This window comes from Periophthalmus magnuspinnatus, chromosome 10 (assembly GCF_009829125.3).
Source record: "Periophthalmus magnuspinnatus isolate fPerMag1 chromosome 10, fPerMag1.2.pri, whole genome shotgun sequence".
Taxonomy (NCBI): domain Eukaryota; kingdom Metazoa; phylum Chordata; class Actinopteri; order Gobiiformes; family Gobiidae; genus Periophthalmus; species Periophthalmus magnuspinnatus.
The window spans coordinates 24,162,674-24,186,653 of record NC_047135.1 but is presented as its reverse complement, the minus strand read 5'-3'; the positions used below and the strand labels follow the sequence as shown (position 1 = coordinate 24,186,653).

Genomic DNA, 23,980 nt, shown 5'->3' with positions numbered 1-23,980 from the left:
GGACGGATCTCATCCACCCCCGGAGCCTTGCCACCGAGGAGCTTGCCAACCACCTCAGTGACTTCAGCCAGGGTGATGGACGAGTCCGCCTCTGGGTCCCCAGTTTCTGCTTCCTCCTCAGAAGACGTGACAGTGGGATTGAGGAGATCCTCAAAGTATTCCTTCCACCGCCCGACAACATCCCCAGTCGAGGTCAGCAGCTCTCCACCCGCACTGTAAACAGTGTTGGTGAAGCACTGCTTTCCCCTCCTGAGGCGTCGGACGGTTTGCCAGAATCTCTTTGAGGCCGTCCGATAGTCCTCCTCCATGGCCTCCCCGAACTCCTCCCAACCCCGAGTTTTTGCCTCTGTGACTGCCCGAGCCGCGGCACGCTTGGCCTGCCGGTACTCATCAGCTGCCTCAGGAGTCCCACGAGCCAACCAGGCTCGATAGGACTCCTTCTTCAGCTTGACGGCATCCCTTACTTCCGGTGTCCACCACCAGGTTCGGGGATTGCCGCCACGACAAGCACCACAGACCTTACGACCACAGCTACGAGCAGCCGCATCGACAATAGAGGTGGAGAACATGGCCCACTCGGAGTCCATGTCTCCAACCTCCCCCGGGATCAGGGAGAAGCTCTCCCGGAGGTGGGAGTTGAAGACCCCCCTGACAGAGGGCTCCGCCAGATGTTCCCAGCAGACCCTCACAATACGCTTGGGCCTGCCAGGTCTGTCCGGCTTCCTCCTCCGCCAGCGGATCCAACTCACCACCAGGTGGTGATCAGTTGACAGCTCAGCCCCTCTCTTCACCCGAGTGTCCAAGACACGCGGTCGGAGGTCAGATGACACGACAACAAAGTCGATCATCGACCTCCGACCTAGAGTGTCCTGGTGCCACGTGCACCGATGGACACCCTTGTGCTCGAACATGGTGTTTGTTATGGACAAGCTGTGGCTAGCACAGAAGTCCAATAACAAAACACCGCTCGGGTTCAGATCGGGGAGGCCGTTCCTCCCAATCACGCCCCTCCAAGTGTCACTGTCGTTACCCACATGGGCGTTGAAGTCCCCCAGGAGAACAACGGAGTCCCCGGTTGGTGCACTGTCTAGTACCCCTCCCAGGGACTCCAAGAAGGCCGGGTACTCTGCACTGCTGTTTGGCCCGTAGGCCGACACAACAGTGAGAGACCTGTCCCCGACCCGAAGGCGCAGGGACGCGACCCTCTCGTTCACCGGAGTGAACCCCAACACGCAGCGGCTGAGCTGTGGGGCAATGAGCAAGCCCACACCAGCTCGCCGCCGCTCCCCGCGGGCAACGCCAGAGAAATGGAGAGTCCAACCCCTCTCAAGAAGTTGAGTTCCAGAGCCCAAGCTGTGCGTGGAGGTGAGGCCGACTATATCTAGCCGGTAACGCTCAACCTCCCGCACAAGCTCAGGCTCCTTCCCCCCCAGCGAGGTGACATTCCATGTCCCCAGAGCTAGTCTCCATGTCCGGAGATCCGGTCGTCGAGGTCCCCGCCTTCGACTGCTACCCGAATCTCTCCGCACCCGCCCCTCATGGCTCCTCCCGCAGGTGGTGGGTCCACGGGAGGACGGCCCCACGTCGTTTCTTCGGGCTGGGCCCGACCGGGCCCCGTGGGGAAAGGCCCGGCCACCAGGCGCTCGCTGCCGAGCACCCACCCCAGGCCTGGCTCCAGGGTGGGGCCCCGGTAACGCCAGTCCGGGCGACGTAACTGGCCTTGATCTTTTACTTTCCATGATGGGATGTTAATGCTATTGGAAGTATAAATATTTAATTTTAACTATGGCAAAACATGGTCTTCCAACCAAACCAAGACAACTGTGAACTCCAATGTTGAAAACACACTTAACATTTTGATTATAAAGCTCTGACTTGTATTATGAGTAAAAGCCATTGTGTGAAGCTTTTGCTGTGCACTGAGTGAGATTGTCCTACTGTGTCTGGGAGACAGTCTGGTAACTCTTTTTCAGTATATGACACCATCATTTGATTTTTACAACTCATGAACTAGTGACAGTCAATGACCAACACACACTGAGAGGAATCTGTATCTGCACACCCAGCTGCTCTATTTCTGTACATTTACATAACATATCAAAACACAATATATAATGTGTATTTGTATATAAAATATATTCAAAACAACAGTCATTCTGTGACAGAGGTTGGAGGATTGAGTCCCGCTCGGACCAACTTCTGTCATTGTGTCCTTAGGCAAGACACTTCACCCAAGTGGTGTGTGCGTGAATGATTGGTGGTGGTGCAGACTGGCATTGGCTAATGCTAATAATTACAAATAATACACATTTGACCCACAATTAAGTTAATAGCAGAATAAACCACGCTTACCGATCAGGAACAGCATCCAGTCCATCAAAACACAAGGTCCCTCTGCTCCTGACTCCATCATGAGATCTTCACTCGGCTTCACGAACCGCTCCGGGTCCGAGATGCCTCTAGTTTAACTTGTACAAACATCCACAGTGTCCTTGGTCGTGTACTTCCTTTGTTTTGTCAGTTTCCTAATGTTTAAAACGCAAAACTGCTGCAAAACAGTGCGTAAAATTGCGCAATTACGCACGTGTAATTTTACGCGTGGATCTTTGCCCGAGGGCGGGCCGTCGGAATGTTCAGGGGTTAAACAGCACTTACAATCATTAGCGAGTCTTCACTCCACGTCGGCTAAAACTCGCATGAGGACGCCTGTCAATGACGTTGAGAAGCTGTTCAAATACGGATGTGAATCACATAATTGGCTGGAGCAGCTCGTCCCCGGTCACACTCACTGACTCACATTGAAAAATAGTGCAGACTGAATTGTTGTGTGTTTATTTTATGTTCAACTCTGGTTCGATTTTTTTGTGCGCAGCACAGATTTTCTGTGCGCGGAGACCGTGTCAGCAGTGCGCAATTGCGCACGCGCGCAGCTTAGAGGTAACAGTACCCCACACCATTACACCACCACCACCAGCCTGCACAGCAGTAACAAGGCATGATGGATCCATGTTCTCATTCTGTTTACGCCAAATTCTGACTCTACCATTTGAATGTCTCAACAGAAATCGAGACTCATCAGACCAGGCAACATTTTTCCAGTCTTCAACAGTCCAATTTTGGTGAGCTCAGCCTCTTTTTCCTATTTGTAGTGGAGATGAGTGGTACCCGGTGGGGTCTTCTGCTGTTGTAGCCCATCTGCCTCAAGGTTGTGCGTGTTGTGGCTTCACAAATGCTTTGCTGCATTCCTCGGTTGTAACGAATGGTTATTTCAGTCAACGTTGCTCTTCTATCAGCTTGAATCACTTGGCCCATTCTCCTCTGACCTCTAGCATCAACAAGGAATTTTCGCCCACAGGACTGCTGCATACTGGATGTTTTTCCCTTTTCACACCATTCTTTGTAAACCCTAGAAATGGTTGTGCGTGAAAACCCCAGTAATTGAGCAGATTGTGAAATACTCAGACCGGCCTGTCTGGCACCAACAACCATGCCACGCTCAAAATTGCTTAAATCACCTTTCTTTCCCATTCTGACACTCAGTTTGGAGCTCAGGAGATTGTCTTGACCAGGACCACACCCCTAAATGCATTGAAGCAACTGCCATGTGATTGGTTGATTAGATAATTGCATTAAGGAGAAATTGAATAGGTGTTCCTAATAATCCTTTAGGTGAGTGTATAGTACCTTATAGAGCACCCCTGTTCGAAAGATCTGATCTGGCCTACACCACCAGTCAAAAGTTTGGACACACTTTTTCAGGTATGTTTCTTTTTTTTTTTTATCACACTGAAGACATCAAAACTATGAATGGACACATATGGAACATTGTAAACAAAATAAGAACTCAAACTAACTTGCTTTAGATTTTTTTAATTCTTTTTTTAAATACCACCTTTTGCTTTGATCTGTTATTTGCAATCTTGACATTTCTTGACCCTGAAAAGGCACAACTGTGAAGTGAAAACCATTGAGAGAAGGTCAGGGGTTTGTAGCTCTGTCAACAAAGCAAAGGGTGGCTACTTAGAGAAATTTGAATATAAAATTGTAAAAATACTTATATAGTTATTTTTTTCTTTGCCACTTGTATCCATACATCTTACTTCATTGTTTGATGTCTTCTCTATGTATCTAAAATGTAAAAGGTAGTAAAGTATGTATGTGCCTTATATAACATTGACCACTGTGAAAAATAAAATGTAATTGATTGATTGATAAACATGAAGAAAAAAAGAAAATTAATGAGATGGTGTGTCCAAACTTGTGACCGGTAATTTTTTCTCTTTTTTACTGTTTAAATCCTGGCTCTGACCTGTTTTATTCTGGGTCAGTTCTGTTTTAGTTGTGGTTTAATCCTAGCTAAGTCCTAGTTCAGTCTTGGCTTAGACCTGGTTGGTAATAGTCTACGTAAATTCTAATTCAGTACTGGTTTGGAAATTTGACAGAGAAATGTTGGTAAAGACTATCCACTTTTAAAACATTTGGCCCTCAAAAATATTAAGTTGAATAGCACTGATGCAGGACTTAGTTGGGCTGAAATCGACTGAAGACATTCTTGGTTGGTCTGAGCAAAAATAACTATGAAACAAAGAAATACAAGGTAACAACATCTTCAAAAGTGAAAAGGCAGATTAAACTATCCAGTCACCCCCACAGTTAAATCTAACTCATCCAGTCTATGCATGCTACTTTTTGGTGTTGTGTGTAAAAACCCATATAATCTTAGTCAACCAATTGAAAATTAGTTTGACCTAGACTGTAATCATGGCAGTTCTGTGTGATGTCATGTTGTACTTGAAGTTAGAGCAGCCCCTGGAGGCAGCACGCAGTGAGTTTTTTTGACCAGAAAGCTGCAAATGTACCAAGTTTGCACTAAAATGACTAAAAAAGGACTGAGAAGTTGATTTAGTGTTTAGCTCCACTTTTAAAACTGCATTTCCCCCATTAGTCTCATTTGAACCCGGATATAGACCCGGACATTTTAGGCCAGATTTAGGCTTGATAAAGTCTGGATTTCTTTTGAAACTTGGAAAGCCAAATATTATCTTTGGTGACGCTCGGTGTGAAAAGTTTGGAAACCACAATTTTAGAGCAAATCAATTCTCCAAGTTATTTGCCTTTTCCATCACCACTGCATATTTGCGCAAATAAGTCTAAATAATGAAACAGGAGATACTTCCTCTCACATATCCTTGTATCATTCCGAACTAAATCTACAACTTTTCTTACAAGAGTTTAGCTCTTCGCATCTTGATTCCACAGCTCCATCATGTTTGCTTTGATATGAACAGACTGCTAATATTTTAGTCATGTCCATCGGGACTCTGGGAGCGAAAACCCAGTTCCTCACTAAGTTTTTGTAAAGTATTGGAAAACAGTGGAAGTATTGGATGTAGTCTGGGTTTGTCAGGTGTGGTGGATACCTCTGCCACTACTCCATAGTTTGCCAGGAAAAAAAGCCCAGGCAGGAAGAGGGAGACCTGGACCAAGACTAAGGAGAGGACACTATTAAGTTTATTTTTGCTGATTTAGTTTGCTTAAAGTTATTTTATTAATCACTGCTATTAATTCCTGTCCAGTTATAATTATTTACCTTATTGTTACTTAGCCTAAATTATTAGTTTTAGCTCATCTTTTAGTGTAGTATAGTGCCTCCCTTTTGTGTTCATTTTGGGTTAGTCCTTTTGTATTTAAACGCACCTGTTTGTGTCTGGTTGGGTTAGTTTTAGTTGTGTTTTATTGTGGTTAAGTTGACCCCAGTTGGGCCCATCCTTTTGTTAATATGACTTGTGTTAATTTGAGCCTTTGTGAAGTTACCTTTTTTAATTTATTGCATTTAAACTTATTTTTACACCTTTGTCCCTGTCTTTCTGTTTAGTTCACTACATCAGGCAAAATGAGTGTTGGAAGTGAATGAAGATTGGCATTTTTGGCTCTGTCCACAAAAGTTCTAAATAAGCTTATTGACTTTTTGTTATTATTAGCAAGTGGTAATTGGCGTACTTGTGATAAGTATTTGTACTGAAAATATTTATTCTCACAGAACCCCTAATACTGAGACAGCCGTAATTAAAAGACAAATAGTCAGCATTAGCCTTGCCTCTCTGTCTAGGCTGGAGACAATCTAAATTCAATAGAGTTTAAAGGCTGAAGTAATGAGCAATGAGAAAGTCATTCTTTATAATGGCCTTTGGGTTCTTCTATTCTACAATATCAACAGGAAACAAACAGTATCTGAGTGAGAATTACTGAGTTGTTCTTCCCAGTCCTATATTCCAGAGCCCTGGCTATTGGTAGTGGATGAAGTACTCAATTTTGTTACTTAAGTAAAAGTACAAATACAAAAGTAAAAAGTTACTGAAGTAAAAATATCACATGAAAAAAAATACTTAAGTAAAAGTATTTAAGTACCTGTTTAACAATGTACTTTTAGAGTAAAAAGTTAAAGTATTTTACACAAGTGTTATTGAAATGTAGTGATACTGATTGAAAATGCATGGTCAATAGTAGCAGCACAAGTCAATGTCTTAATATTTCATATTAATTTTGTGTATTTATTTTTGTTTCCTCAAAGTTGAACTCAAAAACTTTAGTCAGGATTTTACTAAGAACATGGTAAAAATAGCCCCTCAAATCATATGAAAAGTACTGTTTACTTTTCAGTCATGTTAAAAATGTAGAGAAGTATAAAGTGCAGATACCTGCTCTCAAATGTGTGTGAAGTAAAAGTATAAAGTATCCACTGTAAAATGCACTTAAGTAAAGTAAAGATACTTAAAACATTTTAGTACAGTACTTTACTACTTTTACTTTACCTTACACCACTGCCGGCCATGCCTTAAATAACATAGTGTAGTATTTTTATTTCAATTGTTTTTTTTATAATATTAAGCACATGCATTTTTCATGATTCACTGGTGGTGGTGGAAGGTAATAAATTAAAGGAAGTAAAGTAAAATTGTAGGTGTCTGTGGGAAGTGAACTACTTTTTATTTTTACTTCTACATCTTCTACATTTGAGAGCAGGTACCTGTACTTTGTACACCACTACATTTTTTGAACAGGACTTAAAAGTAATTTTCATTATTGTTTGAAACTTGATGAAAAGGCTAAGGGTTTATTTTTTTTAAACATTCATAATTTGAGCATGCAATATGCAAATAAAAACAGAAAAAACAATATCAATTACATTTTTCTGTTGAACAAAATTCAGCACAAATCTTTATCAAAATCACTACATTTGAAGACTTATAAAACCTCAAAATCTGTAAGAAATACTTTACTCTTACTTTACTTTTATTCTTTAAATACATTTTGAAAGGGGTACTCAAATATTTTTACTTTTAGAAGATTTTTTCCTGTGATACTTTTACATTTACTTGTAAAAGTAAATGTAAAAAAGAGTACCGGTATGTTTTTGCTTTGGTATCTGTAGTTTTACTTAAGTAACAAAATTGAGCACTTCTTCCACCTCTGTTCACTAGTAATTTATTGATTATAGGCCTTTTTCATTGTGTTGTAATATTTAGAATCTTTGTCTTATGGATCTTGTGGACATATCTATATGGATCTGTATCATTGTATTATATATCCAGTTGTTACTACATAGGTATTTTCTACATTATGCCACATAGCAACATTGATCCTGTTCATGTCTGTTTTCTGGTATGTCTTGATTATATAAGTTTAAGCCTGTGTCTACTATATAGTTATAATCTATGACACCCATGGATCATTATGTTATAATTTGTGCATTTTAAATTGCAATATTCATCTAAAATAACTTAATTAAATTAAATTAAAAGAAACCTCAGAAAACTGCAGTGCCCAGTGGAAGCTGACGTTGACAAAGAGTCATGCAGCTGTCAGCACCTCCGATGGATAGCTGCACATTACATTTGCGAATAGTGGATTTTTTTTTTCATTTTTACCAAAATTAATCCTACGCATATAACAAAATTGGACAAAGAAGTAAGTACAGAGCAGTGGGTGAATACCTGTGGTGGTGAAAATGAGAGTTGATTGACAATATGGTGTCTTAAAAATACATGATTATAGATGCTGAAACATGCACAACTCACTACAAATACAACTTTGAGTGGGTAAATGAGAAGGGGACAAGTACGACATGGTTAAAAACTCTGAAAAGTCTTTAATGTGCCTCAGATTTTTCTTTTGGTGCTTCTAAGTCATGTTAGTGGGATCCTGAAAAGCATCTGCTTGTTGTTTTGCCTACCCCCTATCTCCTCCCACTGCTCTGTGTATAGGGGCAAAAACGTCATGTAGCCATTTTCAACAATAAAAACATATCAATAACTATCTGCTGTCAATTACACAAAAGAGATTGTTGATATGTAATTTATTGATTAGTGATTTATTTAAAAAAAAAATGAAAAAAAATGAAAATAAAATGCCATGTATGCCAAATTTCAGTGAAAATGTGTTTACTCAAACACTAATTTATATATATTTTATTTAACAAGTCAACAAAATGAAGCAAGATATTGAAAACTGGCTTTATCAATTTTTCAGATTCACACGAAATATGTGTAATTTTGGTAGTGTTTACACATAAAAGGCCTTATATATCTATGAAAATATTACAGGATGTGTTAATGTTATGTTATGCAAGTAAGCTACAGCAGATGTTTCAAATTGATAAATATTCACCTGCAGTGCTTTGCCATGTGCTTGTGTGTCAGATCCACCGGCGTTTGGATCCTCTCTGCTGTGGCTTCAAGCCTCGTCTCCACGATGAGTGTGGAGACTCGGGGTGTAGCAGGCTGGAGGACATGAAGCTGGAACATCTCACCCACACAGAGGAGGACCCACGACACCTCCTCTTCACCCACAACAGAGGCTTCTTTGACCGCAACGAGGACAACCTGGACTTCAGACTGCTGCAGGGCATCACAGAGTGAGTTTTGAGACAGCATATAATTTTGGGAATTTTTCTATCATGTTACAACATTGGTCCCGCTTTAGGATCCAAGTGACATTAAAGGTGCACTTTGCAACTTTTCTGGTGGGTCTGTTATATGCTTGTCTCCATGAGATGTTTATGCTTTGCCTGGGATGTTCCATTGTATGGCAGTAAACAGTTTTTATTGGGAAAAATTTTAAAAAAAGTTTTATCTTGTTTGGTGACAGTATTTATACTTTGTAAAATGAGGATTTCTGTTTCTGTCTGGGGATAAATTTTGAGCAAAGTTTTGAGCAATTTGTTGCATTCCACTGCTTTTTAGAGGTGAACAAAGCCACAGCTTTTCATTACAGTGCACTAATTGTCAGCATTACTTTTATCTTGCTTCGTAGTGAAGTGTGAGGTCTGTTTACTTTACTGTTACTGTTTTTACTGTTTACTTACGGCTTGTTTTGGTCCAAGGGAGCAGAGGGTACTAAAAGTACTGACTCTGACCAAGTGGAAAAGCTCTACAGTCAGGTTGAATCATTCCGAGTAGATCCGAAATGAGCCTCGTGGAAAAGGCCTGTTATTGGTGATTCCAGAGCTCACTCCTGAGACATTTGATGTTTTGATCAATAAATCACTAAACCCAAGGAGACAGTGTGCGTGCTCCAAACATGACCGGCTCTGATCCTCATCGACTGCACGTGCCTCTGTTGTGGCATTTGACTTAACTTTAAAGCTTAGGCTTATCTGTGAGCCCCGCTTCTATTAAGCCGTCTTTTGTGACAGTAATACCTCACCGTTTTGAATCCTTTGTAGATATAAATATTTTTATGATCATGTTCAACTGTCTCAAGTCATCTAACACTAAACATCTTCCCAAATCAGGGATTCAAAGGTCTGTGTTAAAGGTATACTGCAGAACTTTTCTGGTGGAGGGTATGACACCTGCTTCTTTCCATGAGGATCTTAATGCTTTGCTAAGAATGTTTCACAGTATGGCATTAAACTTCTACCTTGGAAACAAGTAGATGGCATAAACAGAAAGATTGTGTATTTTTCAAGGTGGGTAGTCCGCCACAATATGGAGCATTCCAGGCAAAGCACTAACATCTCCACAGAGACAGCATGGTGGTGGAGCACAGACTGTATAATAGAAGTGGACTAAGTGGGTGGCACGTCGCCCATAGCATTTGGTTGCAAGCATATGAAGCTAATCGAGGATGGAAGCTAAGCGGCTAATCTGCAACCAGGGCCCATATTTGGAACTCCAAGCATGTGTATCATAGTGAATAAAAAGCCAATCAGAAGCAATACTGTTGAAGATAATGTCCCTTCCCGCCTGCACTGTTGGTTCGGCAGGGGGCGGGCATGTAGCAACACAACAATCAATCAAACCTGTTACTAACGCTAGCAAAAATGATCTCGGGGAAAGAAGGCGTCTCATTGGTCTGTTAATAATGTTAATATCTTAGTGCAAAAAATTCCAATATTTAAGGGCAAAATAACAAAATAAAAACCTCAGGATCATGAACAGCATGTTCATAAAAGAATGACATGCCTGGCGGCAGCAGTTACAGTGAGAGGGACCGTGTTTCAGTAGAAGACAATAGGAACCAGGGCTTGTATGAAACACTTAGCACCCATGCTCGCTCCCTATTTGGAATGCGGTGGCTAGCTGGTGAGCTGTCCATCAATACACTGCCTGGCTTAAAAACAAAGTCGCTACCTGGATTTAACTAAACAAATAGGTACAAGCCTCCTGTAGTTGGTCAGGTCTAGGTTCAGCAACAGTCTGTGCTCAAAGAATGAGGTCAGCTGACACCTGAATATACTGAATGACCACATAATTCCATCAATGGATTTTTTTCTTCCCTGATGGCATGGGCATATTACAAGATAACAAAGCTAGGATTCATCGGGCTCAAATTATGACAGAGTGGTTCAGGAGCATGAGACATCATTTTCACACATGGATTGTCCACCACAGAGTCCAGACCTTAACCCCATTGAGAATCTTTGGGATGTGCTCGAGAAGGCTTTGTACGTCGGTCAGATGCGACCATCATCAACGCAAGATCTTGGTGAAAAATGTATGCAACACTGGATGGAAATAAATATTGTGACATTGCAGAAGCGAAATCGAAACAATGCCACAGTGAACGTGTGCCGTAATCAAAGCTAAAGGCGGTCCAACAAAATATTACAGTGTGTGACCTTTTTTCTTGGTGGTGACTTTTTCTTTGGCCAGGCGGTGTATATACAGTTTATGTTTTAGACCCACCACTTGAAAAGTTACCTAGTGCACTTCTGAGCATCAAAAGATTCAGTCAGTTCAAGTAAATATGCACGTGCCTAACTAGTCCTTTTAGTTTCAAAATGTTTCCAGTTTAGCATGTAGCTAGGGCCTCCAAACCTACAGGGCAAATTATGTCAGATGCATGTGCAGCATATGGCATTGATCATTGTTACATGTTTCACATCTGAATGATATCTCCAACATGACAGATGTAACTCTTAACATTCCTGTTTCATCTGGTAATGGTCAACAAGAGACCAGCTAGAAAACACATTTCACTTCCAAGAGTAATTTTACCCTATTTTAATGTTGTCATGTTACAAAAAATTTGAAATTTCGATACTAATGGACTCGATACCATTCCTGATACAATAATGATAATTAAAAACACTCCTTCTTTAGGCAATAGAATGGGATTTAATTAACTCAGAATATTATTATTACCATGTGGTCTTATATCTGTGTAATCCCTATAGGACATACATCTGTATTTGACCCATCCTTCCCTGCCGCTGGGGCACCTCCTCAAGACGACTGTTGATCAGGAGCAGTGGTTAGCTATTTCCATCAACATACAGTCAATCACCTGCAGTGAGCACCACTGCACAGTACGCAGAGACCCATTTTAGGCTCATTCAGAACTATCTTAGGTGGACGATTTTACTGATGGTGCATGTTTTGGTTTGATGGAGGAAACCAGAGTGCCCAGAGGAAGTCCACTCAGACACAGGGAGAAACATTCAAACTCTATACAGAAAGGCCTTGGCGGCCCAGACATTGAACCAGGCAGTATTTATTTGTGGGAGGTGGAATCACACCCCCAACCTGTAGGTCAGTGAATCTGACTGCTCTACCAATGATGTTTTATGTCAAAAGTGGGGTTTGAACTACCAACCATTGGATCAGTGGATGAAAACTCTACTGCTACTGTCTACATTTTTGGGAAATATGACCATTTGTGCATTTGTTTTTTGTTATTTGTAATTGCCGTACAGTCCCTTTACTCGTATAATATATCATGTGTTATGTGTATAATGTATCATGTGTCAACAGTTCCAGTTAGTTCCAATTAGTCTTACATGGCCACAGTTGGATTAGTGGATTAATGATAAAACAAAATACAACTCCACGTTTGCTTTTGATGAGGGGACGACAATTTAACAGGGTTAAAAGTTCAAAAAAGTCAGTAGCATAATATGAGTTCTCTGAAGCTCATATACATTGTATAGGTTTAGCCATTTTCATCCATTTCCACATAGGTGTCATAGTTTGACGTCCTGCCTGTCCCCAACTACCTCTGAAAGTTAATGAGGCCGATCCGTCCACATTATACCCGATATACAGTGCACCCAAGTTACATTTGTCTTATGGTCCGTGAAATCGCTGCTTTTAGACTCTGTGTGTTTCTCATAATTACACTAAATCACCCAAATGGATAAATGCAACTGTGGAGATGTGTATTTTTCCTTTTTGACATTTACTGTAGCCATGAAAATAACTGACAAACCAACCTTCCTAGTGAACCTTAGAACTCAAATATATTTTATACTACCTCAGGTGCACTCTGTAATAATAATAATAATACATTTTATTTGAAAGCGCCTTTCAGGACACTCAAGGACACTGTACAAGACAAAGTTAAAAACACATAGTCACAGATAAAACAGAGATACAAAACTGGATGACGGTGAGAGTGACTGATTATATGGTGTAGGATTGTGTGAACAGGTGGGTTTTGAGTTTGGATTTGAAAAGTGGAAGAGAGTCAATGTTGCGGAGGTCAGGAGGGAGAGAGTTCCAGAGCTGGGGAGCAGAGCAGCTGAAGGCTCTGCCCCCCATGGTGATAAGACGGGCAGAGGGGACAGAGAGCTGGAGAGAGGAAGAGGAGCGGAGGGAGCGAGAGGGAATGGAGATGTGGAGGAGGTCAGAGATGTAAGGTGGGGCCAGGTTATGGATAGCTTTGAAGGTGGTGAGGAGGATTTTGAAGTGGATTCTCTGTTTTATGGGAAGCCAGTGTAGTTCTTGGAGGATGGGGGTGATGTGGTGGGAAGATGGGGTCTTGGTGATGATGCGGGCTGCGGAGTTTTGGAGAAGCTGCAGTTTCTGGAGGGATTTGTTGGGGAGGCCATAGAGGAGGGAGTTACAGTAGTCAATCCGGGAGGTGACAAGACTGTGAACAAGTATGACAGAGGTGTGAGGAGTGAGAGAGGGACGGAGACGAGAGATATTGCGGAGGTGAAAGTAGGCAGAGCGGGTGATGTTATTAATGTGGGAGTGGAAAGAAAGTGTGCTGTCGAGGATGACACCCAAACTCTTGACCTGAGGGGAAGAAAGGACAGTGGAATCATGGATGGAGATGGAGAAGCTGTTGGATTTGGAGATAGTAGAGGGAGTGCCTACTAGGAGGACTTCGGTTTTAGAACTGTTAAGTTGGAGGAAGTTGGAGGAGAACCAGGAATGAATTTCCTGTAAACAGAGGGTAAGAGAGGTTGGAGGGAGAGATGAGGAAGGTTTGGTGGAGATGTAGAGCTGGGTGTCATCCACGTAACAGTGAAAGTGAATATTGTGTTTACGGAACAGAAGACCAAGGGGGAGAATATAGATGATGAAGAGAAGGGGACCTAGGACAGAGCCTTGGGGAACACCAGCAGAAACAGGGAGAGTGTTGGATTTGTAGGATTTGAGATGAATGAATTGACTACGATCAGAGAGATATGAGGTGAACCAGGAGAGAGGAGTGTGGGAAATACTAATGGATTGAAGTCTGTGAATGAGAATGTTGTGGGAGATGGTGTCAAAGGCAGCTGTTAAATCAAGGAGGATGAGAATAGAGAGTAAAGCAGAGTCAGAGGCTAGAAGGAGGTCATTGGTGATTCTAAGAAGTGCTGTTTCTGTGCTATGGAGTGGGCGGAAACCAGATTGAAACTGTTCATAGATGCTGTTAGTGGCAAGATGGGTGTGGAGTTGAGAAGCGACAGTTTTTTCAAGAATTTTGGAGATAAAGGGCAGGTTGGAAATAGGACGAAGGTTATTGAAATTATTAGGATCTAGACCAGGTTTTTTCAGAATAGGGGTAACAGAAGCAGTTTTGAGAGATGAAGGAACCGAACCAGTAATCAGGGAGGAGTGAGTGATGTTAGTAATGAAGGGGGCAAGAGAAGAGAGACAGGATTTAACAAGAGCTGTAGGAATAGGGTCAAGTTGGGAGGTAGAGGGTTTGGAGTTAAGAATGTACTCAGAGACAGCTAGAACAGAGGGAAGAGAAAAGCTTGAAAATGTTGTTGAAAAGAGGGGAGAGAAGGTGTCCACTCCAGAAACTGCAGCTCCACTTATCAGGTGTTGATGGATGGTTGTGATCTTGGAGACAAAAAAATGACATTAGTGAGTTACAGAAATCAGAGGTATACAGGTGATTGGGGAGAGAGTCAGGGGGTTTTGTTATGTTGGAGAGAAGTGACAAAAGGGTCATAGAGTTGTGTTTGTAGGAGTGAAATCACTGCTTTTAGTCTCTGTGTGTTTCTCATAATTACACTAAATCACCCAAATGGATAAATGTAATTGTGGAGATGTGTATTTTTCCTTTTTGACATTTACTGTAGCCATGAAAATAACTGACAAACCAACCTTCCTAGTGAACCTTAGAACTCATAAATATATTTTATACTATCTCAGGTGCTCTCTGTAATGAATTATGTATCTCCACAGAGGTGATATTGCTTTGACTGGGATGCTCCACAGTAAAAAAAAAAAAAACCCAAAAAAAACAGCATTGTTTGTGGCTTATACCTCTGTAAGTACTGGTCCTATTGACATTAAACAAAAACATCTTCTCTGTGAGCACAAATGGACTCATGACGTGACCCGAATATAATGATCTGTTCAATGAATGGTTTATTTTGGTAAATTTACTAAATTGATAGAATCAAATCCACAATCAAATAAATAACCAAAAAAGGAAAAGGCAGAAGCTAAGGCTTATATTTGCCTATCCTGTTCTTCTTGACATATGTTTAGAGAATCAGCTTTACATGGGAAAAAAAACAAAAACAAAATATATACATATGCTTCTACATGCATACACATAAACATAGATAGCATGTACAGTACATGATTACAAATAAATCTTATCTAACAATATAAACTTACATTTTTATATACAGAATTGATACAATAATCATTTATAATCTTCTGTTTTAAAGTTCGTTTGAAGCTCACCAGAGAAGTACATAATTTGAAATTATCATTTAGGCCATTCCATAGTTTCACACCCGTAACAGAAACACACCTGGATTTTACATTAGTTCTTTCTTTAGCACATTCAAAAATAAACAGACCTCTTAAATTATATTTACCCTCCCTTAACTTAAATAATTTCTGAATACCAGAGGGAAGACTTTTATTTAATGCTCTGTACATTATTTCCAATATTTTTATATATACAATATCCGTAAATTTTAAGGTATTTGTTTGAATGAAGAGTTTGTTTGTTGGTTCACGATATCCTGCTTTATTAATGAGTCTAACAGCTCTTTTTTGTAATTTAATTATCATTTCTATGTTAGTTTTGTTTGCATTTATCCATATTTCTGAACAGTATGATAAATAGGGCATAACCAAAGAGGAGTGTATAATATACAAGCCTTTTACATTTATTAAATCTTTTGTTTTAAATAATATTCCAAAAGATTTAGCTATTTTGTTTCTAATATACTTGATATGCGGTTTCCAACTAAGTTTATTATCTAAGATCACACCTAAGAATTTAGTTTAATTTCTACTCCATTTAAATGTAACTTTACATTATTATATGTCCTATTACCAGAAAAGATCATAAATTTAGTTTTGTTTTCATTTAATGATAAGTTATTATAGTCAAACCACTTTTTTATCACAGCTAATTCTTCCTCTACTGTTTGCAATAATTCATCCATATTCTTTCCAGAACAAAAAACATTTGTATCATCAGCAAACATAATAAATTTCAACATAGTGGATATTGTAAAAATATCATTTAAGTATAGTACAAATAATTTTGGTCCCAAAACTGAACCTTGAGGAAGACCACATTTTACAGTTTCAAATTGAGATTGTGTATTATTAATGTGTACATATTGAAATCTATTACTTAAATAACTCTTTAACCACTGATGTGTGACACCTTGTATGCCATACTGTTCACATTTTCCCAGCAATAGAGCATGGTCAATAGTGTCGAATGCCTTACATAAATCAATGAAGACACCCACTGTATTAAGTTTTTGATCAACTGCTTCAACATGTTCAACAAGCTCCATCACAGCTAAGGATGTGGAACAGTTGTTCTTAAAGCCATACTGGTGCTCATTGAGTACATTATATTTGTTCAGGAAGGAGTCCAGCCTATTTATAAATAATTTTTTGAGTATTTTTGAAAATTGAGGTAACAGTGATATGGGTCTGTAATTGGATAATATTTGCTTATCACCACTTTTGTAAACTGGAAACACGTTGGCTGTTTTCATTTTATCAGGAAACGTTCCAGTTAAAAAGGATCTATTACAAATGTAGGTTAAAGGTTTGATAATACAGTGGATGACTTCCTTGATAATAGTCCTTTCTATATTATTACAATCGGTAGATTTTTTATTTTTAAACTTTCATACAACTTCCAGCACATCACTTTCACATACTCCTCCAAGAAACATAGTATTGATATTATTAAATGTAGATTGTATGTTTTTCTCATGAACCTTTGGTAGCTCATTTGCCAAATTTGGACCAATATTAACGAAATACTGGTTAAAGACATTAACGATGTCCTCTTTATTTTCTATTGTTATATTATTATATTTGATACATATTGGGAAATCTCTATCTTTATGATTTTTAATAACATTATTAATCCTCCAAGTGCCCTTGATATCATGTCTATATTTTTGCAATAACTCATCGTAGTAATCCTTTTTTTGCTTTCCCAATACTAATGTTAGTCTATTTTTATATTTTTATACTGTTCCTCTTTTTCCTTGGTTGGACACTTAATGAAATCCATATATAGCTTATTCTTCTTTTTACATGACTTTTCCAAACTCCTTGTCATCCAGGGTAACAACCTCTGTTTTTGTTTCTGTTTGCATTTTTTCAAAGGAATATAATGATCATAAATTCTGGTAAATATTTCCAAAAATGTATTGTATGATTCATTAACATCATCAACATAAATGTTTTGCCAGTTATAATTTAATAATTCTGCTTTCATGGCTTCCATAGCTTCCGGTAATTTTACTCTAACTGATTTAAACTTATTTTCTTCCATTTTTAAATGTAACTCATTATTGGTATCCAAAACCGTAAACACAGGCAGATGATCAGTAACATCAGTTACTAACAGTACACTTTTTGTTTTCACATTGAATTTGTTTATATAGATATTATCGATCAGTGAAGCACTATCTTTTGTTATTCGAGTAGGTCTTAATATTAATGGATAGAAAACTGAACATGGTATTGAAAAATTCAGTTGTTTTGATATGCTCATTAGATTTTAACAAATCAATGTTGAAATCTCCACAAACAAAAGTAAACTTTTCATTACAGCTCTCATACATCTGTGATCAGAACTCATCTATACAAGAACTAAGGGTTCGATAAATACAGACTAATTAACACAAATGGACTCGTGACGTGACCTGAATATAATGATCTGTTCACTGCAAAGACATACTTTTAATTGTAAAATTGTATTTGTGACAGGTTTCAACATAATAAAATAAAACAGTAATCTAAAGAACAGGTACAATATTTCTTCTTGTATATAATTCAAAACATTCTATAAAACAAGAAGATTTTTTTTTTTACTTATATCAATATCTGATATTTGGCCTGCTATGGTGGCTGATATACATTTTTAGCTTTTAAAATTCATAGCAGTGCTCACAAGTGTATCTTAAGTTGAAGTAAAGGGCATAAATTAGCTATTGAAAAAGACAAATCGGGAATGACACGTGGACACACAGAGACTGGGAGCATTGGAATAATATCGGTATCGAATATTGACCAATACCTATATCAAAGAAATGTAAGAATATCAGCTAATACAGATACTGGAACCGATATATCTTCACGTCCCTAGCTGAAAGCCATACATTAAAACAAGTTGAAAAGTGGATTTAGTGTTGTCACAATATTAAAATGTCAAACTTTTACTATGGAATACACTCAATACTCAGTACTGATTCTGATACCACGATATTTAATAACAAAACCCTCTTACTTTAGACAATAGAATCTGATTTTCAACATTAAACTGTAGTATGTTCTTTTATATTACCATGTGGCCAGGTATGTTCCATAGTGATCCATGGGCATAGACTAGTTTATGTGGCCTTATACTTTAAAAAAATACAAAAATGTTGTGTTTTTTTTCTCTACACAGACTTCCGGCTGGGACAGTAGGGGTGCTCCGGAATGGCAGGCTGAGGGAGCGGCTCCTACAGTCCCTCTTCATAGACCAGACGTTTTGGGAGAGCCAGGGCGGCAGACAGGGCATCGACAAGCTCATTGGAGTACTGGAGAAACGGTCCCAAGTCCTGCTAACCTACATCAACGCACATGGGATCACACTAACCCCTATGAACACATAAGGGACACGTGTAGCACTGAAGGAACACAAGGAATGTTTGACTGGATTCTCGATTACTTACTCTTGAACTGTGATTGGTCAAAGAGTGGTTAAAGAGGGGGTATTACATTTTTATGGGGTATGAAGTGCTAACACAGATTTAGATCGCCACGTTACCTTTTATTGCTTTGAAAATGTCCAAAATACCGTATTAATAATAAGTTTCAGTTTCGCTTTTGGCGCTCTGAGTCTCCCCTCCCTTTGACCTCAGCGCTAAGTCACAGAGCGCTATTACATGACAATCAGCGTGCATCTCCCTAATGAAACTACTTCACATTGAAACAGGTTTGTGAAGTTATAGTGTATTGTTTTGTATCCTTGATAGGCTTTTGGGTTGAACTTCAGAGAGAATCGTACTGCTAACTTTAAGGAGGATTCAAACAGGGCCTGGGAGAGATTGCTAGATTACTTAAACATGCACGGATGACATATAAAACCTCTTCAGGCTTGAATTTCTGATGAGGGAACAACATTATAACATGGTAGAAAGCTCCAAAAAGCCCATTTTGCATAATACCCCCTCTTTAAACGTGCACTTTGTTACTTTTCTCTTGTAGGTTTCTACTTGTTTCCATAGAGATGATTTTGCTTTGCCTGGGATGTTCTATCTACTGTACGACATTGAACGAGTCTATCGCCATGGAGACAAGCAGGTGACGCCACAAGGTCAAGGTACAAGTCAAATCTGTGGCGAGGCGACCCCCCTTGTATGCATGTTTGTGATGTATATAATTAAAGAAAGCAGAAAAAGAAAAGACAGCCGAGTTTAACGCCATATTAGGAAACTTTCCAGCCAAAGCAATGACGTTAGACAAGCAAGCCAATACAGATGGGGGACCCCTCAGCAGAAATGTTACATAGTGCAGAATAATGTGTTAAAGATGCACTGTGTAACCTTTGTAGCAGAGAGTGCGCCACCTTTTTGTTTCCATGGCGAAAGGACTAAACCCATCATTGTTTAATCCTTGCATTATTCATCATAACACATGCATTTTACAGCTACATCTGATAAAGCCTACACTGCTTCTATTAAGACTGTGGCACACATGCTACTTCTTATAATTCTGGTGCAGTACTACTCATCACAATATAAAACCTTTTAGCCAGACGAGGAACTTTTTCACACATATTTGCCATAAAAACTCACATAAGACATAATTGTGTATAAGGTTATAAATCATAGTGAAATGAAATAAATTATTGCTGAAAATCTTTGTGTTCATCGTTTGTCATTTTCTGAACTTGCACCTCTGAAATACACTTTTGTAAATGCATCTGTCTGTATTTTGTCAGTTCTCAGAGGGTAAAAAGAGGGTAGAGTGAAAGAGACACTAGGTGAATGCTGCTGTGAATAAAGAAATGTTTCAATAGATAAAAGACAAATATGTAATGGAGGCTTTCATGATGTTCCTATGATCTCAGATGAGTAACGATAGGTCACATACATTACAAATGCTTTATGTACTTTATAGCCTTTAATGAATCGCATTAACCTATCAAAGGTTAATGCGATTCGTTAAGGCTATAAAGTCAATGCGTTATCCTTTAAATGCGCACAATCCAGTTAAACACTACTGGAAAATGGAATTAACAGTATTGAGACCAGTATTGAGGAGGCGAGTGACCCAGTTCACTTGCCTTGGCTAATATCAATGTTTATATTGGTTTTCTTTAAGGGAGACACATTTATCAGTGAGATGTATTTGCCTTGATATGTTTTGGCTGCTGGAACTGGAGAAGAGTCTTTGAAGAGCAGCGAAACATCTTCACTCAACAACTGATAGAATTTAATTTTTCTTTTACTATGGATCATACCTGGATGGCTGAGGGCTTCCACAAACATTTGACTCTGTTGAAGATTAGGTATTAGGTATTATTTAATATTGATGGTGTTTTTGGTTAATAATACTTACTGTGCAGGACTCTGTTAGCTAAAAACATTTCCTTGGAATGTTTATAATGCTACAGTATTTGATACAGTCATTCTGAATCAGTTATGGTTTATCTAATATGTTCATTGCATAGTCTGAATTAAAGATGATAAGAGTAATATCTAGTAGAATGCCAAACGCAGTTGCACTCCTCAGAGATCACTGTGTTGCATGCTGATATGCATTCACTTTCACACCACGTTTCTCTGTAATAATTTTCTCTCCAAACACAGACACACATCAATTATGAACTGAGAAATGTCATGTTTTAGCAGTGCGCACACATGTAGCAGTAACCCTCTTGTCTATTCTCGGTGATATGGTTCTTTGGACATACCCGGAGGCAAGTGCAGGCCTTCATTCCGCCAGACATGTGCACAGTGCAAACTTGTGACTAATACACTAGGAATGTAGGCAATCTCTCATACTCCAATGCAAAGGAAGGAAAACCTACATAAGATGACTTCAAACCACGAATATTAATTTTGATGTAAGTTATTCCTGGCAAATTTTCCATTTTCAGCTATTTTGTTTCCATCAAAACGGTCTGTTAGATGTAGGATATTTTGCAGTATTTATCTGCCCAGGCCTTTCTGTGGAAAGTTTGTATCTTCTGCCTAAAATCCTCCAGCTAAAGACCAAGACTAGTTCAAGATCTATAGATGGGTTCCTGAGTGTTGTACTGTAGTAGCTCACTGCTCCTGACTGGTTGTCTCAGTGGCACTGGTTGAAGGATGGGTCAAACGCAGAGACTGACTGTCCTCATGAGGGATTAATAAAGTTCCTTACCTTACGTTTCCTAAGCAACGTTCTCCCTAGCAAACTGAACAAATTGTTAAGGTTCTATGTTATTCTGTAGCTGATTTATTTTCCTCATGTATTTGAGCAAGCTGCTTTTGAGGTCAAAATAAGTCCAGTGTGTGCTGTCTCCATCTAATTATAAAGTCTTTAATTGTGTTTTTTATACACTTTCTATTTAAAGGGCTCATATTATGCTATTTTCTGATCTATATTATAATGTTTCTTCATCAAAACCCTTCATTTACACATGCTAAACACATGAGGACTTCTCCTTAACTTAAAGGCTCTGTGCCACCTTGTGATGTCATTTAGTAACACAGGAAGTGCTCTATTGTGTTTTTAAACTCCATACACCTTCACTGGAACAGTTTGAGCTTTGGAGATGTAGACAGACCAATGGTCAACTCGTGGTATGTTTTTGATGAGGAAACAGCATTCCAACACGACTTAAAGCTCACAAGAGTCAATATTGTGTAATATAAGGCCTGTACGTAATACTGCACAAAATACCAAGTTTTAGAATGTCTAAAACTCACCAAACAAGATTATCATTCTGAATTCACGTAATATTAACAGACACAATTTGAGCTTCAAGTTTAGTCTTAATTGAATTTGTAGCATCTTTGTAACAGAATGGAATGAAACACTGGGAAAGCAATTCAAAAACAAAGAAGCTGTGGTTTTCACAAATCACTGAACTGCAGGTTCACATGGGTGGAAATGATGCAATTCTCAAATAATGAATGCAAGAAGATAAGCTAAATAATTGTTCTTTTAATTGCCTTTTCTATCTAGAGCATGCTGGGCCATACAATTCAATTTGATAATTACTTTTGCTGAGAGTCTATGAGTCTATTAGATGTATTTTCTTCCCCGTAGTTATCGCCAATCTAAAATGGCCGTTATCAGAATCAGAAAAACCTTCTCACCCTGACCTCTCTGACCTGATTATTATTATTATTATTAAAAAAGCTTTATTTTTCAGTGAATAAAACTAAAGCTATAACATTTTTGCCTGAGATCCAAAACACACACGTCAGTACTTTACGAAGATGTGAGTCTGGTCACCGTTGAATCTCCATGAGTTCAAGTGGACGTGATTGACAGGTGGATTGGCTAATCAGGGACACAATTGGTCTGTCCATATCAAAACAAATATGGCTGCTTACATAAAAAAGAAAGAAAGAAAGTATGACAGGAGACTGAAAAAGACTGCGGATTTCTGTAGAATCAGTGAGCGAAGCACTAAACTCTGTTAATCTGAGGTGAGAGAAAATTGAAATTGTTCATAATGATGGGAGACCAATGAGCTCCTTTGTTTCATATCTGCCAATCACATAAACCTAGTTTAAAATGCAACAGAGGGAGTGGTGTCCAGACTGATAGCCCTCTGTGTAAAAAAATAGAGCGATCATTCTGGACTTGCCAGGTAAGCAACATAAAACAATGTGTAATAATTGTAAAAAAAAAAAGAAAAAAAAAAGTAAAATATGGCATACATAAAATGCAGGTAATTGACATGGTACAGGCAAAATGTCTACCTATATTGTGTCTCTACCATGGGTGATTGGGCTGTCGTACTGCTATTAGTTTCAATATTTGTGGACTCTTGTCGATGCTATTGCTTTGTCCATACGGGATTAAAACTGGGGAAAACATCTGTCTTGCATTTACTCAATTAGGTGCTTTATATATATATATATATATATATATATATATATATATATATATATATATATACTTAAAGAAAACATCCATTGTAGTCTGAGTAGTATCTTCTTTCCATAGATCTAACCTGTAACTCGGTCTGATGGCAGCAATTCCTTGTCCATACAGCAATTAAGTGACATAGTGTACCTTTTACGCGAAATAGGGACAGGCCATATAAAGTATAAGTTATTTTGTGATCATAATGATGCACATTATTAATTATTATTAATATATATATGAAGGCCAATCAAATTTTTGGATATAACTTACTTCATGTAGAGTTAGGGTCAAAATCTTTTGATTAAAGATCCTATGTCCGATTATGTCCTATTCTTATCTCTTTCCCCACTACATATACTGTATATTGCATAAGCAGCTCTTGAGGTCAACATAAGTCGACGTGCATCTATTTATCAAGCAATACAATGTTTTATATATGATCAGGAAGTGGACGCTAGCATGCTAGTTGCTGTTATCTTTACTGTCATGTCAAAACCCCATACATGTTTCTTGAAAGTTGTGAAAATAGCTTATAAACTCATCGCTGTGAATGATTTGGATGCTCGGAATGCATGCGGTAAGTGAGGAATAACTCTGAACCAAACTACCTACTAGTTCTGTTTCTCACAGTTTATCAAGTACAATGGCTTTAACACCTGCTATTTTGCTACTTC

General features: G+C 38.9%; 1 protein-coding gene across 1 annotated transcript in view; it reads left to right on the top strand.

Moving 5' to 3' along the window:
* gask1b (golgi associated kinase 1B) overlaps positions 1 to 20,068 on the top strand; it is a 29,628-nt gene extending 9,560 nt beyond the window's left edge. Inside the window, exons 3-4 of the mRNA XM_033974183.2 lie at positions 8,700 to 8,914; positions 18,619 to 20,068. Coding sequence (XP_033830074.1) covers positions 8,700 to 8,914; positions 18,619 to 18,826 — 423 coding nt within the window. The 3' untranslated portion in view covers positions 18,827 to 20,068. The remainder of the gene's footprint in view (positions 1 to 8,699; positions 8,915 to 18,618) is intronic.
* The last annotated feature ends 3,912 nt before the right edge of the window (positions 20,069 to 23,980 follow it).